Genomic DNA, 17,842 nt, shown 5'->3' with positions numbered 1-17,842 from the left:
CTGGGCCGTGATCTGCTCACCAAACTAAAAGCACAAATTCATTTTGAGGAAGGAGGGGCCCAAATAACTGGCCCCCACGGAACTCCCCTTCAAGTTCTAACCCTATAAACCGGGACAGGACACTGGCTTGGGCAGAGACTGGTGGGATGGGGTTGGCGCTCCAACAGCCCCCCTTAATTACAACTCCAGTCTCCATAAAACAATACCCCCTGTCACATGACAGACAGCCGTTATGCCTTTGCCACGGCACACATCCACGGGGAGATCTACCGGAGGCGGGGGCTGCTCACATCTGAGGGTAAAGATATGGCTAAAATTCTGGCCCTCTTAAACCGGCTGGCCGATGCCACGGCGCGAGAAGTGGCCATGAGCAAACAAATCTTGCCCTTAAATAGCCCAGACCAACCCACACCCCCACCAGTGGGACAAACCAGTTGGGTTTATGCCCATGAGGACATAGAGCTCCTAGAAAAAAAAAATGGGGGCCATCTACCACCCTCAACTAAAACAGTGGGTCTACAAAAGACTTTTAAATTGATCTCCTTTTTACATAAATTAACCCATTTGGGGTTTAAGAAGATAAAAACCTTACTAGATCGGGAAGAGATAAATCTGTGTTTTTTTTTTTAAATCGGGACAAAGCGATACAAAAGGTGACTGAGAGTTACAAAGCGTGCGCTCAGGTTAACCCGAAAAGGACCATGATTAGACAAAGAGTTCGTCCTAGGGGACACCGTCCCGACATCCATTGAGAAATTGATTTTACTGAAATTAAACCAGGTATATATGGATACAAGTATCTCCTAGTGTTTATAGACACCTTCTCAGGATGGGTCAAAGCCTTCCCCACAAAGCACAAGACTACAAAAATGGTCACCAAGAAGCTCCTCGAAAAAATCTTTCCCAGGTATGACATGCCTCAAGCGTTGGGGTCGGACAACGGGCCCGCTTTCGTCTCCCAAGTAAGTCAGTTGGTGGCCAAATTGCTGGGGATTGATTAGAAATTACATTGTGCCTATAGACCCCAGAGTTCAGGTCAGGTAGAACACATAAATAGAACAATTAAGGAGACTTTATCCAAACTTATGCTTACAACTGGCTCAAAGGATTGGGTGGCCCTCCTTCCCCTAGTTCTATATCGGGCCCGGAATACCCCGGGCCCCCATGGTCTAACTCCTTTTAAAATAATATATAGAACACCACCCCCATTTGTCCATTTCTTTGATTCAAACATTGCTGATTTTGCTGACAGCCCTTCTCTGAGGGCCCATTTACAGGCCCTACAGATTGTGCAGAGAGACGTCTAGAGACCTTTGGCCGCTGCTTACCAGGACGAGCTTGAGCATCCGGTGGTGCCACACCCGTTCCAGATTAGAGACACCGTGTGGGTACACAGACACCAGACCAAAAATCTCGAGCCACGGTAAAAAGGACCCTACACCGTCCTCCTGACTACCCCGACCGCCCTAAAGGTAGACGGAGTCTCGGCTTAGATCCACACACCACACGTCAAGGCAGTCCGGTCTGAAGAATTGACTAATCACAACACTACACCCCAGACATAGAGAGTTCAGCGCACTCCAAACCCCTTAAAGTTAAAACTCCTACGTGGCTCCTCCTAGCCCTTTTGTGGCCTAGAGTCAGTGGGGGAATAAGCCCCCACCAGACAAAAATTTCTTGACCAAGTTGAGTGAAAGATTTCACTCAAAGTTAACAAAAAAAATGGGGGAATGAAAGACCCCAGCTTAACAGCAGTAACGCCATTTTGCAAGGCTATACTTAAGATGACTGGTTCAGGAAAAGGTTAGAACACTGAGTACACAGCGGCTGCCAAGCAAGATATGTTTGGTTGAAGGCCTGGCAACAGGACGACTTCGGTTGAACACCTGACAATGAAAAAAAGCCCCGGGAGAGGTCCCACACCCTGGTGGGGGGCCGAGTCAGTCGTTATGTTCCAAGAAGGTAGCTAAGAAACTTGCCCCCGGGCTGAACCCTTGGGGGGCCGAGTCAGCCGTTATGTTTCAGGAAGGTAGCTAGAAAACTTGCCCCCGGGCTAAACCCTTGCCATATTAAAATCCACCAATTATATCCCTATAACCATACATCTGCTTCTGTATGCTTGCTTCTGCTCCCCAAAATCCTATAAAAGCCCATCCTTGGTTCCGTGGGGTGCGCCAGTCCCCCGAGTGACTAAAGCGCCCGCAGGTGCCTGTGCCTGTATATCCCGACAATAAACCAAATCCTCTTGCTGATTACATCCTGTGGTGTCTCGGTCTGGTCTTTGGAGTTGGAGGGTCTCCATCCTGAGGGAAAGTTCTCCCTGAGAGCTTTTCAGTGAGCACTTGGACCTCATTTCTGACTTGTCTTTTCTGTCTGTCCATCCCAGTGATCTCACTTTTGGTCTCGGTTCAGTTCGAGGGTGAGCTTGCCGCAGCCATTTGTTCGCTTTCTTTTGTGCCTGGAGAGCATGCTGTGGTGTGTGTACAGCAGCCCTCTTTTCTGTCTTCTTGGTGTTTGTCCCATCATTTTCTCTCTTGGTCTGGATTCATCCTGGTACCTGACAGAGGGGCTGGTTTCCCCGGCGGTGGGTACTGGGGGTCAGGTACCATCCCAGGTGAACTGTCCAGACGTAAGGGACCTGAGGGAGTCCCTGCTTGGTACACTGTAACTCTCCTGTCATATTTGTCATATCTGTTTGTCATTCGTTTCCTTTGTGCTTGTTGTCATGGGTTCCCTCCCCTCCACCGGAAGGAACCCCAGAGTAAGGCTCTGAAAAACCTTTCTGGTTACTCGTGGTCTCAAGGTTAAGACTCACGACCTGGACCAATCTTGGGAGGAGGCTGCTATATTGGCCCCCTGGATATCCCCAGAGAACATGTGGGACCCTGACCTCTGGATGTGTGTTCTCTTCCTTCCTCACGAGCTTGAGGAGTAGTCTAGGATTATCCCTCCCTTGCTCTTTGTCCCCATCCTCCTTACGATCATGGCCAGGCTTAAGAATTCCTCCCCAGAGGACGTTGGCTGTCTGTAACAAACACTGCCCCCATCAGGCTAATGCTTGCCTTCCCATTTCTGACCCCGTCTCACTTTCCCCAGGTTGATTTTAGCAATGGGGGGATGAGGATGCCTGTGCTTCAGCTCTCCAACCATCAAGCTCCAGGATGGCCTCTAGCACCGCTGTCCAAGTTCCCTCACTCACTAGTCCTTCCGCTCCAGCCCCATCAGAGGTACCTCCAGCTTACCCCTGGTGTGATTCAGGGGGACTTTGCCTTCCAGCGGTCTCTCTACAGTGGTCACTCCTGGAATGCCTGTCCTGTGTGCTGGATTGCCCCTTTCCCAGGGCCTCATTCTCCTCAGGTATATCGTGAGGCTTTCCCTGTCAGTCTTGGCCCTGATGCAGGGACTAAGCCCTGGATTCCAACTCCTTGGGCAGACTCAGCACTAATCAGAAAAGCTGCCAACAATCCTGGCCCAGATTCCCTTATTTTGAGCAGGTATTGAAGCAATGAGCCATGCACCTCTAGACCTATTACTATGTTATAATCTCCTTAAGGCAGTGCTCGATCCCACTGTGTTTCTTAATTGGAGGTCTGCGTATCATGTCTTGGCTGAGAATCCAGGCTAGGATTAACCTGGAATATAACCTTCACGTTACCTTTGATATGCTAACTGGCCACCAGGCATACATTAACCCTGTCACTTAGGTGACTATCGGACTGCATGCTTACTTTAACCAGGTGGCTGATCTAGCCTTTAAAGCCCTTAAGGCTTGAACCCCTCAGGACCCTTCTTACTTTTACAATCTTGTCCAGGAGTTTGGGGAGTCCTTCACAGACTTCCTGTCCCATGTGACTGAGGCAGTGGAAAAGGGGGTTGATGTTGGCCCAACCAGAGATATGTTCATCAAGAAACTTGCATGGGAGGGCCTTAACGCCCCCACTCACAATGCTGTGGCAGCCATAAGGAATGATGATATCCATGAATGGGTTGTTGCCACTCATGATTTGGACCCTGGTGCGGCCCCATTGCAGCCCTGACTGCCTCCATTGATGCCTTGGTCATGGAGCCTGTACAGAGGACACACCCTTCCCCTGAAGGGCCCCCTGATCACACCTGTTGGGACTGTGGCAAGCCTGGTCATCTCTGGCAGGACTGCCCCTCAGCTAGGCCCAAGATCCTATGTCCTCCTTCTAACAAAAGTTTCCATTGGGCTAAGAATTGCTGTTCTCAAAACCAGGAAGACAATTTAAACTCCAAAAGGGCACCCCTCAGTCCTGCCAGGAAGAGGAACCCCTGCTCAGCCAGGAGTCTTTCAGACTTTACCTGTGTTTTCTCATTCCCCAATCATAACTGTACATTTAGACAGTATGCAACATGACCCACTAGACCACACAGGTCGCAAAGTTGAAGATCACCCCCAATTCTAATGGTCACTGCCCACCCAGCACCAACTGACATGAAGGTACCTGACCCTATACTGTTGGCCTCGATATCTGAAGCCCATATCTGAGTGGGCCAGTGGCCCATATTGGAACCTAAGCTTTCTGCTCTCAGGGGTCTGGTCTTGGAACAATTAGCTTTGTGTCATTTGGAACCCTGGACCAGCAGACATAACGCTCCCATTTTTGTCACTAAAAAGAAGTCAGGGACATATGGGCTTCTGCAGGATCTGAGAGCCATTAATAAACATAAGGAAAAATGGGGACTACTCAAGCGGGACTGCCTCATCCTAGTGCTATCCTGCCCAAGTTCCATGTAGGGATCATAGACGTTAAGGATTGCCTTTTCCAGATCCCTCTGGCTCCCCAGGATAGACGCTGTTTTGCCTTCACAGTGTGGGAACCTAATATGATTAAACCAGCTAAAAGATATCAGTGGGGGTTGGGGATTTAGCTCAGTGGTAGAGCGCTTGCCTAGCAAGCGCAAGGCCCTGGGTTCGGTCCCCAGCTCCGAAAAAAAGAAAAAAAAAAAGATATCAGTGGACAGTCCTGCCTCGGGGCATGAAAAATTGTCCTACAATTTGTCAGCTATATGTGGGTGACACCATAAAGGGAGTCCCCAGGGTTGGCCTTGTAGTCCATTACAGGGATGATATTATGCTAGCCTGCCCGATCTCCAAAGGGTCTCCTCTCAATTGTTGGTTAACTTAGAAAAACTCAACTCAACGTTTTGCTTCCGAAAAGATTCAGAGAGTTCCCCCATATTCCTTCCTGCGTTTTTCTGTTTCTGACAAGATTAAGCCCTTGACCTTCTCCATCGTAGCGAAGGACTCCTACTCCCTCGTGGAGTTACAGCGATTATGTGGAACTGTTAACTGGTTCAAACCTTTCCTGTCTGCTCTAGACCAGGAGATGAGGCACCTCTTTTCTCTCTTGGAGGGGAGGGGCCTAGTAGCCCCTCTACCAGGGTTAAACTAACACCTGAGACTAGCAATCTACTACAGAAAGTTATGGCGTCCTTTCTGTATCAACTCTGGTGGTCCGTTGAGGGCATAGGAGTGTTATGGCAGAATGGGGCCCTCGTGTGGTTGCACCAGACCCACTCTGATTCACTGAAGGTTACCTCAAAGTTTGGTATTGCCTTCTTCACCTTGCCCTTAAGGCGAGAGGCTCAGCAAGGAGAACTTACAACAGGAAACCAGACAAAATAATTCTACTATTCTTGTTATGGTATTCGCAATCATTATGGGCAGATTCCATCAGCTTTCGAGAAATGGTCGTGGTGGGGTTCACAGGCTCGTTGGATAAACACCAAGCATCTTACTGCTTTGTCCCGGCTGCCAAGTACAGTTAAACCCCAGAGCATACCCAGCTCTCGCCCCATTCCCAAGGCAACCATGGCCTTTTTTGATGCCAATAAAACCAAAGACATGGAGCAGGATGGAGACAATTCTCATTCTCCCTAACCCTGGCTCAGTGCAACTGAGTGAATTATTTGAGTGTTGCCAACAGGAGCCAGTTTATATTTTCTCAGATAGCCAATATGCAGTACTTAGCCGTCCGTACCCTCTCCTTCTCCTATATTAAAACATCCCTAGACATATCTGCATGGGACCTGTCCAGAAGGCTCTTGAGAACAGGGCACATTCTGTGGTTCATCGCACACACAAGATCGCATTCCAAATTGCCTAGAGTTATTAGCAGAAGGAAATGAGAGAACTGGTGCCCTGATTATGGCTGTAGACATGGAGTAGCTAGAAAAAGCCAGAATGTCACACCAGCAATTTCACCTTCTCCCTCAGGATTCACATAAGCTCTTGCCCGAATTGCCTGTGTCACAATGTAAACATCTTGCAAGGTCCTGTGCAACGTGCACACCTCTTGCACCATTGGGTCCCCTTGGCATAGCAGGTATTGGCCTTAGAGGTCTACTCCTCAATGCAATCTGGAGAATGGATGTCACCCACTACTCAGCCTTTGGTGATCTTAGGTATGCACATGTTGTGGTGAATACATGCCTGGCCTTTGTATAAGTGGTGGCCATGACAGGCAAAAAAGGCCTCCCATGTTATTAAGGCCATGAAGTCAGCAATGCTGGTAATGGGAGTGCCTAGGGCACTAAAGACTGACGATGGACCTGCTTACTCTTTGTGATGGTTTGTATATGCTCAGCCCAGAGAGTAGCACTATTAGGAAGTGTGACCTTGTTGGAGTAGGTGTGTCACTGTGGGTGTGGGCTTTAAGACCCTCATCCCAGCTGCTTGGAAGCAAGTATTCTTCTAGCAGCCTTCAGATGAAGATGTAGAACTCTCAGCTCCTCCTGCACCAGGCCTTCCTGGACACTGCCATGCTCCTGCCTTGATGATACTGAACTGAACCTCTGACCTATAAGCCAGCCCCAATTAAATGCTGTTCTTTTATAAAGAGTTGTATTGGTCACGGTGTCTGTTCACAGCAGTCAAACCCTAACTAAGACACTCATCTCAGTAGCTCAAAAGCTTCCTATCCTCATGGAAGAGCAGTTACTCCTTTGGGATACCCTATAATCCTCAAGGTCAAGCAATCGTAAAAAGAGCAAATCACTCCTTGAAGGGAGCACTTGCCAGGGATCACCTCCCCAGAATCCAAAAGAGAGTCACATGTAGCCTTAGTGGAGGCCCCGTTCCATGTGAACTTTCTCTCCTTTGATAAGAAAGGACTGAGCCCTGCTTACAAATACTGGGCATTTTGCAGAGGGACACTCACCTCCCATTGGTTAGATGGAGGGACCCAATAACCTCCCAATGGCAGCCACCTGCTCTGCTTCTGACAAGGGGCAAGGTTATGCTTGTGTTTTCTCCTAGGAAGCAGCTGCACCAATATGGGTACCCTCGAAAGATGTTTGCCTGGCTATGGACCAGGGAGCAATGAAGGAACCAGAAGAGGACCAGAATGTGGAGATGTAGTGTCCATAGTGTATTTACCAATTTTTCTTCAGCCTGGGAGGACCAATGAGCTCTGGGATTTGGTGGCCCTGTTCCCCATTCTTTTGCCTGTGTCAGTTAACTTCCCCACCTACCCAGTTCTTTTCTCCTCCAATGTGAGTTTGGGTTTGCCCTTAGTCACTACTACAGGACAATCGTAGGCACCTGACCCACGGAGGAAGTTGTCTGATTTACCACCAATGTCTCCTCCATCACCCTTGTATCCAGCTACACAGTATGACCACAGGGGACTTTCATTACCATGTGGCACCATATTAGTCATGAAACTTCACGTTCCCCTTACTGATTACAAATCCCCAAAGGATCTCCCAAGCATATCACATCCACCCCTGCCTCGAGCTGTCCAAGGGTCCCTCAAATGCACACTTTTGTGGGACTTCCTATCCCTTGGGAGCACTACCAGCCTGCACTAGGTGTAAAATTCCTGGGTACTACCTGATATGGTCATCTAATCTCACACTTGACCCGTGGAGGTTCACCTCACACGATGCTTCCAATATTACTCCCTGTGTTAACAGGGACCCCATTAGATTCTGATATGACCACATTATGAGCAATTGGGATTTATGTGGTCCCTCTATTTGTCTTGATTTATGCCCCCTTACTCTCCTAAGAGGTGACTGTCTTTTTGTTTGTTTGTTTGTTTGTTTGTTTGTTCGATTGTTTTATGTGTATGAGTACACTGTAGCTGTCTTCAGACACACCAGAAGAGGGCATCGGATTCCATTACAGATCACTGTGAGCCACCATGTGGTTGATGGGAATTGAACTCAGGTCCTCTGGAAGAGCAGTCAATGCTCTTAACCACTGAGCCATCTCTCCAGCCCCTCAGTGGCCATCTCTTTAATGAGACATATTTCCACCTAAACCAGTTGGGGAAAATGCAGACTGGGGCAATCCCTGTGTATGTGACCATTGGCAGCAAGGTTGGCTGGAAAGTCACCCCAGTCTATGTCTTTCTGGTCACCATTATCTCCATTGTCAGAGACAGATTAACTACTTTAATGAAAAGTGTCTCCTGACTACTGGTATTCCTGGATGGGGCATTCAACAATGGCTATCTTGATGAGGGAACCAGACGCCATTTGGATGCCTGTGTTAAATACCACTCACTTTCACGATGTCACTCTGATGGCCCAGACTCACTTACAACCCCTACACTGGGGAAAGGGATTTTGATATTATGGCTGCCATCGGTGTGGCCATCGTTGCAGATATTGCCCGGGCAACAGCAGCTGCTGTTGCCTTGACCCAGAGAGCCACTACAGTGGAAGCTGTCAATGCTGCAGTCTCTAAGTCAGCTGAGGTGTTACAGGTGCAGGAGGTGTTAAATCCACACCTTTATCAAGCCATCTACATTTTACAACAACAGACTGACTTACTGGCTGAAGAGTTGGCCCTTGTTAGGGACATGTCTCTATTGGCATGCTACCTCAGGTTTCACTCAATCTGTGTAACCCCTTACCAGGTACATAATGCCACTGATGTCTGACAACAGTTGGCTCAATATCTTAAAGGGACCTGGTCAGACAAATTCCTTAACTATCCTGTGCTGTTAAGGGAGAACAAAGGCAACCTCAATGCGACCAGGGTATCTGTGCTCTCCCTAGATGCTGGATTCTTACGAAAAGTGTGGGACAATTTTTTTTCTTTTTTTTTTCGGAGCTGGGGACCGAACCCAGAGCCTTGCGCTTGCTAGGTAAGCGCTCTACCACTGAGCTAAATCCCCAACCCTGTGTGGGACAATTTTAAGAGGCTGTTTGACCCCTCGTGGATAGCCACTTATGCTATGGTGGGAAGAATTATACTAAAAATTATTTTGTTTAAGTGTCTTGCACAGCATATCTCCAGGCAGTGCTCTGTAAATAAAGTGACTCTTCAGGTGCTGATGGCTCTTGAAAATCCCAATTGCAGTTCCCATAAGGAAGTGACCAAAGCCTGGATGGCAGAGATCTGTGAGACCACCATATAGGCTGTTCCTCATCTCCCACTTCTGTGACGTGCCTCCGGAGTGATAGCTCTTTGAGGGCTGATAGTCAACGACAGGTAAGATCATGGAAGACTGGACAGCCTAAGACAGGCACAGTCCAGTATACTGGGATCCTCTGAGGTACAGTCAATAATGTCAAGGCAATGGCACCCTGGCTCCCACTAGGCTGTCAAAATCTAAAAGCAAAAGGGTGGATATGTAGCAGGAACACAGGGCTGCCTCTATGTAAATGCAGGGGTTGTCCAGCCGCAAAGGCATCTCCTGCAGGAGGACCTAATTGAGGACTACCTGAGAGACCAAGGATTGCTGATGCAGACGATATCATCCAGTCAGGAACTGCTGTTTAGAAGGGATGCTTTCTTGGGACCAATGGGGCATGGGTGGAAAGTATTAAAGGAGCTTGCAGCAGTGTTTCTCACCTGCTCCCGGAGTCTGTGTCATTAACTCTGTGCCACCTCACCTCAAGCCCCACCTCACTTCCAGCCCCCAAGAGCAGGTAGGGTCAGTGAGTGAGTAGTCCAGGGCACAGGCAACATATGTGGGAACTAAATGATCCAAGGGGAAAGAAACCCCCAGTTAATATTAAACATTTAGCACAACACTAGGCAAGTAAAACTTCTTAGAAAAGACCCTGTCTCAAACAAAAGGGGAAATAAATGGAGGAAGGAAGGAAGGAAGGAAGGGAGGGAGGGAGGGAGGGAGGAAGGAAGGAAAGAAAGAAAGAAAGAAAGAAGGAAGGAAAGAAAGAAAGAAAGGAAACGTGGAGATCCTGAGACGGTAAAGTAGCCTCAGCCTCAGCCTCTGTCTGGAAGGCATCGTGTGTATTTTCTCTTTTTATGATTTATTTATTTTCTTGTGTGTGTGTGTGTGTGTGTGTGTGTGTGTGTTTCTAGCATCTATGTATGTGCATCCTTGAACTGGAGTTACTGATGGTTGTGAGAATTGAACCCAGATCCTCTGCAAGAAAAATAAATAAATGCTCTTAACCACTAAGCCATCTTTCCAGGACCCCCAGAGATATTTCTTAAGAAGTTTGTGTGTGGGGGTGTTGTTGTTGTTGTTGTTGTTGTTGTTGTTGTTGTTGTTGTTGTTGTTGTTGGGTTTTTCATTTTGGAGGGAGCTTTTATTGGTATTGTTGTTTTCTTTCTTTCTGAGACAGGGTCATACATCTCCCCGACTGGCCTTGAACTCTCTATGTGAAAGGACAAGTTTAGACCTCTCTCTCCCTGCTTCCATGTCCCAACTACTGGTGTCGTAGGTAGGTAACACTATTCTACCTTTGCAGGCTAAGCAGAGCCAGGCACACTGGCAGCTGAGCTACAGAAATTGGGTCATTGGCCATTGATCTCTGCCCTGGAATTCTCAGACTGAAATCTGAAGAGGCCATTAGGTGAGGGCAGAGAGCAGGAACTGAACTACGAGTTTTAGCAATCCAGTGGCTGCTCAAAGTACAGCAGAGAATGAGGGCAGGAAAGCAGGGCAGGCATTCCTTTCAGTGACTAGACTGTGGTACTGTATTTCTGCAGGAACACCCTGCCTCAATGTCCCTCCTACATCGTGCCGACTCCTGATATCTCTTCTTTCTCTGTGTCTTCCCAGATCCCTTTGTCGGGAGAAGAGAAGAATGGTCTAGAGAGGGTCAACCTGGTGCTCTCCTTCCCAGATCCCAGATATAGGACATCTGCTGTGACTTATGGAGAAGAAGACTATCATTCCCATCTCCTTAGTTCCCTCCTGGAGTCACTCAAAGCCACAGGATTTTTTTTTTAAGTGGACTGTGTTTGAGGAGATGACTGAAAGATCAGAGAGGGAAGTTGTAGAGCTGGAAGTCTCAGAAAATGTCTCTGCATGGAACGAGGGGCAGAAGCCTGCTACAGAAAGGCCCCCTGACCGCTGGGCATTGTTTGCATTGTTTGCATTGTTTGCATAGTTGTTACAGCAACTAAGATTACAGACCCTCCTAACTCATACAGACTGGAGCCATGTTACTGTGTATTACACAGCAAGTGGTTGAGGCTGAGAGGATGGGATTATTTATTTATGAGAAACTTTATTTATGACGGAATACGAAAGGGAAATGAATTAGAGGTGTCTCAGTGATCTTAGAAAATTGTCAACTTAGGGATGACAGAGAAGCCAGCGACTGTTTCAAAACATGTTTCCTCAACCTTTCATCCTCCACCAGTTTACTCAAAACAAAGACACAAGAGTCCATCTCCCTAGCCTTTGCTCTCTCCCTTACAATATATTGCAACGTGGGCAAATGAAAGGCAAAAGAGCAAGGACTTAACTAGAATGGCTTACAGGCTGTGGTCCAGCTAGTCCAACAATGGCTGCCTACCAATGGAAGGTTCAAGAATTCAGTCCATGACGCTGAATATATCAACTTGTCTTCAATATATGTTGGAATCCCAAAGAAGCAGGCTCTAATAGCAGTGAAGGAATGAACTTGCCATCAAGAGGAAAGGCAAGCCAGCAGAAATAAGGCAAGCTTCCTACTTCTATGACCCTTATATAGGCTGCCAGCATAAGGTGTAATCCAAATTAACAATGCAAACTACCTCATAGATCTGGCTTAAAAGTAGGTCTTCTCACATCAAATAATTTAATTAAGAAAAAAATAATCCCTCATAGGTGTGCCTAGTCATTTGGGTTTTAATTAGTTTCAGATGTAGTCAAGTTGATGACCAAGAAGAGCTATCACATTATCCTCCTAGGATTGAAACATCCAGGGCTGGAGAGATGGCTCAGAGGTTAAGGGCACGGACTGCTCTACCAGAGGTCCTGAGTTCAATTCCCAGCAACCACATGGTGGCTCACAACCATCTGTAATGGGATCTGATGCCCTCTTCTGGTGTATTTGGAGACAGCTACAGTGTACTTGTATATGATAAATAAATAAATCTTAAAAAAAGAGAGAAAGAAAGAAAGAAAGGAAGGAAGAAAGAAATATCCCCATCCTGCAAGAAGCTCCTTGAGCAGGAAGGTTAACAATTCACACAGCTTCAGAAAATCCCTGAAATTGACCAAATTTACTAGGTCCCTCCTTGCCATAGTAAACAATAAATGCTGAGAGTCCTTTTCAGACAAAGTGAAGCCAAGCTGCAAAACAAGTCTCTTGAAACCAGACTATCTGTGTGGACGAAACAGAGACTAGCCACGCTGCTTGGAAGAGGTTTAGACTAGAGTCTCTTGGATAGGAAACTCTACAATCTGTACAGCTACCTTAAGGCTGTGCAATGTGTTCCCAGTTTCCACCTTTTGTAAGCAGTCATCCATGCTGGACTGGACTTTGACTCTGATTTCTATTCCTGTAAGAAACCCCTCACTCACAGTCCAGCAAGTAACCCCAATAAAACTCACTGATTGGGGGTTGAGGATTTAGCTCAGTGGTAGAGCGCTTGCCTAGCAAGCGCAAGGCCCTGGGTTCGGTCCCCCACTCCAAAAAAAAAAAAAAAAAAAAAAAAAAACTCACTGATTGGATTTTGGTGATATCCGTACTTTAGATTGTCATGGGTTCCCTATTTAATGTGTGTTGTGTCTCCTCAGGAAACATTTTGTCAAACAACAATGAGTTGTCTGTAACTGGCAAAGGTGAAAAGAGAGGGGACAGAATTTCTTTTAAAAAAAATGTGTGTGTTGGTGTTTTGCCTGCAATGTATGCCAGTATACCATGTGTGTACAGTTCCCACAGAGGCTAGAAAGAGTCAAACCCACTGGAATTTAGAAGCTACAAACAGTCGTGAGCCATCATATGCATGCTAGGAATCAAACCAGGGTCCTCCAGAAGAGCGGGAGAGCAGCCAGTGCCCTTGAACACGGGGGCATCTCTCCAGCCCCAAGATTTCACATATTTCTAGAAACCAGACCTGAAAATGTCATACAGCATTTCTGTTTCCATTTTATTGTCCAGAATAAAATCACCTGGTACATGGCCCTATCTGCAGAGGGGACTGTAGAACGTACTTTGATCGCTCAAGAGAAAAGGAAGTGTTGCTGCCTCATAAAAAACGCCTACTGAAAACCCTAATGACCACTCCCCCAAGTTTGGTGAATCCCTGGCTTACATTTGACTGTATTGGTCTTTTGTTCCATCATTTCTGGGCTCAAGGCTAGTTTTTTCCTAGTTCCTTTATGGGTTTGGCTGCTTTTCTTGTCGTTGCTTTAAACATGGTCTCCAGTGACCCATGCTGACTGCAGCTAAGGTGACCTTGAACTACTACCGATCCTTGTGCCTTCACTTCCACCGTCGAGAGTTACACGCATGTACCACCACTCAGTCTTACGTTGTCTTTTCCTAACTAACATACAGAATCCTGACCATGTGCCAGGCACTACTTACTTTAAAATCCTAATTCATTTTATGTTAATCATAGTGAGCTATATGGACTATGGTATGGACTATAAAGCAGATACTTTTTAAAATTTTATTCTATGTTACAGATAAAGCTATCCATACATACTCTTACATGCTGACACATATGGGCTCTCTTCCTTAAATCTTAGTCCAATTTTACTCCCCTCCTCTATGTAGCCAAGAGCCATTCTGGGGCAAAATCTAATCCCATAGCTCCCCAGTGGATAAATCTATTGATTTTCAAAGTCTTTCATTTTTGTGTTTCAGAATATAGAATGAACCGTAGGATCAGAGAAAGCACTATGTTAAGCAAGCATGGTGGTCCATGCCTTTGATCCCAGTATTGGAGAAGCAGAAGTATCTCAGTGAATTTATGGCCATCCTAGTCTATAGGTCAGCTACATAGTGAGACATCTAAAATATTATATATATGTGTGTGTATATATATATGTACACACACATATATATACATGTGTATGTATGCATGTATGCATGTATGTATGTATGTATGCATGCATGTATGCTATCTCTCCCGCCTCTGCTCTGTGAATCTCGGAATGGTTCCCATCTGCTCTCCTCTCTCATGGACACTTCAGATATCACCGCTTCTGAAAGGCCTTCCCTAAGGTTCCCAGTGGCACTATCTTCAACGCGCTTCTGTGCTAGCAATCACGAGACCTAGAAAGCTCTACTTCCGGGCTCGCCAGCCCGGGTGGGCCAGGCCATTGAGTCTCCCTACTTAAGGACATCAGGACTGAACACTTCAGGGTGGCTGCCAAGAGGCGAAGCCCCGCCTCTCACCCCCTCCTATGGACCGCGCCACCAAACCTTATGCCCGCCCCTCTAGAAAAATGGTTCAATCCAGAGGGCGGTGCTAGGTGACCCAGACGTTCCGATTGGCCCGGGCGAGCCGTACCACGGTGACGGGGGGCGACCATAGGCAGCGGCTGTGAATCCACAGCCTGTGGCCCTAGTTCGGTCTTACGTTGGTGGTACCAGGCTGCCCGCTGGGATGCCGTGGGCTGTGGGCCGGCGGTGGGCATGGATCACCCTGTTTCTGACTATTGTGGCGGTGCTGATCCAGGCGGTCTGGCTGTGGCTGGGTACTCAGAGCTTCGTCTTCCAGAGAGAAGAGATAGCTCAGCTTGCTCGACAGTACGCAGGTGAGCCGGTGAGGGCGGGGAGCGGAGTGGGCCGACACCGAGTAGAACCGAGCGGAGCTGCGCTTTCTGAGGGCGCCTTCCTTGCCAGACTCGGACAGCGGGCTGGTCTTACCTACGCCTCTCCTTTTTGCATCAGGGCTGGACCATGAGCTGGCCTTCTCTCGGCTGATCGTGGAGCTGCGGAGGCTGCACCCAGGCCACGTGCTGCCGGATGAGGAGCTGCAGTGGGTGTTTGTGAACGCGGGCGGCTGGATGGGCGCCATGTGTCTTTTGCACGCCTCGCTGTCTGAGTACGTGCTGCTCTTCGGCACCGCCCTGGGCTCCCATGGCCATTCGGGTCAGTGTTGGCGGTGGGCCGGATTGGGAGGCTGGGACTGTTCGAGGGCTGGTGCCCTCCATTCCGAGGTTTGGCTGGGCCGTGTGATGACAAGGATTCCCTGATGGTCCGTGTCTATTTTCCTGTCAATCAGGACGATACTGGGCTGAGATTTCAGATACCATCATCTCTGGCACTTTCCACCAGTGGAGAGAGGGCACCACAAAAAGTGAGGTCTATTACCCAGGTGAGTGTGGAAGTTCTGTCCAAGGGGGCGCCCTCTAGCTAGAGAAGGACATAAGACCTGGCTATGGCATGTTTAGAAGGCCTACCAGTGATTTCCTTCCTTCTCTCCCTGGTAAGCCACAGGTTGTTTCGTTAGGGAAACGGAACAGGGCATTTTCCGGTCATAGAGAGCTGCTTTCTATCAGCCTGTTTAACCCAGCCATTATTCCAGCAATTGTTTGGGAGACCGTCATATCCAAAAGTTAAGATAGACATTTGTTTACCATCGTGTTTTAAACTAGTGAGGGGTTTTGTATTTTTGTTGTCGTTTCCGGTTTTTTATTTGTTTTTTATTCGTCTGGGTGTTTTGCCTACACACTTACACACGCCCACCACTTCGGTGCCTGGTGCCTTAAAGGTCAGAAGGAGGCATCTGATACCTAAGACTGTTGGGAACCATCATGTGGGTGCTGGGAAATGAACCTAGGTCCTCTGGAGTAGGAGACAGGGCTCTTAAGAACTGAGCCATCTAGCTAGCAAGCTCCTGATGTTGTTTTTAATGGACCTCTGGATCCATCTAAAAGAAAAACAGTTTGGACTTGCTGGTGTAAGATTAAGCATCAAGTTTTGTGATTTAACAGGCGTGTTTCTCAAAAAGCCTAGGAAGCCTTGTAACCACATCAAATTTCCACTTGAGGCTTGGAAATGCAGATGCCATGAATTCTATACATTAGCCTGTAGCTGGATTGGGTAGCCTTTCATGGGCCAGGTAATGCCATAAAATATTTAGGCATTTGGTCTTTCTTTCCCCTTTGATCAAACAACTAGGTTAGTGGGGTAGAGCTTTTCTGTTCTTGAAACTGTCTTCTCATTCCCCACCTCTACCTAGATAGCCCATAGGCTAGGCAAAGGCACTATGGAAGGCCAGGGCAGAGCTGGGCTCCTCCTGATCCTTCTTACCCTGTCTGTCCCCCCAGGAGAGACGGTTGTCCATGGACCTGGAGAGGCAACAGCTGTGGAGTGGGGACCAAACACGTGGATGGTGGAGTATGGCCGGGGTGTTATTCCGTCTACCCTGGCATTTGCACTTAGTGACACTATTTTCAGCACCCAGGACTTCCTCACCCTCTTCTATACCCTTCGCGCCTATGCCCGGGGCCTCCGGCTTGAGCTCACCACCTACCTCTTTGGCCAAGACCCCTGACCAGACAGGCTGAAGGAAGACCTGCGAGTGGACAGGAGCGGGCAGGACCACATCCATTTCTCTACTCGCTGGGACTCATGTTCACTGACAGCAGCATATACCATGCAGATAATTAAGTTCCTGCTGTGTGAGGAAGGACATACATACACATACATCCAGACACAGCTCTTGGGGAGCAATGAGACGCAGAGATGCTAAGACTTGTATGTACTGTAAGATCATGCACTCACCTCCATCCAGAGAGGGTCCCCGACGTATACTCCAGGGGGGCGCCCAGTCATGTTTGAACACATACCACGAGCTTGACTCACCTGACTCAGGCTTTTCCAGAGCCTCCTGCTGGCATTCGGGGCTCTGAGATAGAGGATTGGGGTAGATGACACAGTCTGCCTCGCTCTGATGCCGCATTCCAGTAGTGATCTCTGGTGAAGGAAAAGAGGAGCTGCCCTTCGGAGGTCCCGTTCGCCTGCAGCTGTGATGCCCTTCCCTCCATCCCTTTCCTCACCATATGCCTTATCTCCATTCCAGTCCCCTGCTATGCAAGTGTCCCTGTGGCTTGTCCTCCATGCCCCCAGCGACCAGCTGGGAAAGCAGAGGAATGTAGAGGAAGCTGAAGGGAAGGGAGGTTCTCCACCATGGAGACCCTCAGGGTTACAATGGGAAAGCTGGCTGATGCCTGGGGCCAGTTCCCAAAGAGAGGACCTGGGGAAGTGAGCCTGGCTCCGAGAAGCCACCCCATTCCAAAAGAAGCCTTTAGTGTATGTGTGCACACCTTGTCGGTCTCCAGACATTTCTGTTGCATTCTCTGTCTTCCTGTCTCTCTCTGTTAATAAAAACAGATCAAACAGTTCCATTTCCTTGTGTGTCTAAACATCCGGGAAAGCTGCTGCTTCCTGGGGCACCGAAGGCCTGTACGATCCGGTTTGTTAGACTAGCTTCAGATGGAAGGGAGTGCGGTTAGGAATTACTTTGGAGTCTGCCTTTTAGGGGTGACGGTGTTAAAACCTTGGCTGGACGCAGATCTGCCTGCCTTCTGAGTATTGAGACTAGGGCGGGCACCACCACACTCAGATTTTTTTCCCCCAATATAAGGTTGACCTAGAATTTACTATGTGCCACTGAAATCCACCTTGAACTTCTAATCCTCCTGCCTCCACTTCCTAG

The 17,842-nt window shown here is 48.0% G+C and overlaps 1 protein-coding gene across 1 annotated transcript; it reads left to right on the top strand.

Annotated features, from left to right (window-relative positions):
- Positions 1 to 14,748: 14,748 nt before the first annotated feature.
- On the top strand, positions 14,749 to 17,527 carry Sigmar1 (sigma non-opioid intracellular receptor 1). The gene is made up of 4 exons (NM_030996.2): positions 14,749 to 14,933; positions 15,070 to 15,270; positions 15,404 to 15,496; positions 16,452 to 17,527. The coding sequence occupies exons 1-4, from the start codon at positions 14,783 to 14,785 to the stop codon at positions 16,676 to 16,678; spliced, it is 672 nt and encodes a 223-aa protein (NP_112258.2). The 5' UTR covers positions 14,749 to 14,782; the 3' UTR covers positions 16,679 to 17,527.
- Positions 17,528 to 17,842: the final 315 nt, after the last annotated feature.

This window comes from Rattus norvegicus, chromosome 5 (assembly GCF_036323735.1).
Source record: "Rattus norvegicus strain BN/NHsdMcwi chromosome 5, GRCr8, whole genome shotgun sequence".
In the NCBI taxonomy this organism is placed as follows: Eukaryota; Metazoa; Chordata; class Mammalia; order Rodentia; family Muridae; genus Rattus; species Rattus norvegicus.
This window is presented reverse-complemented; position numbering and strand designations above follow the sequence as displayed.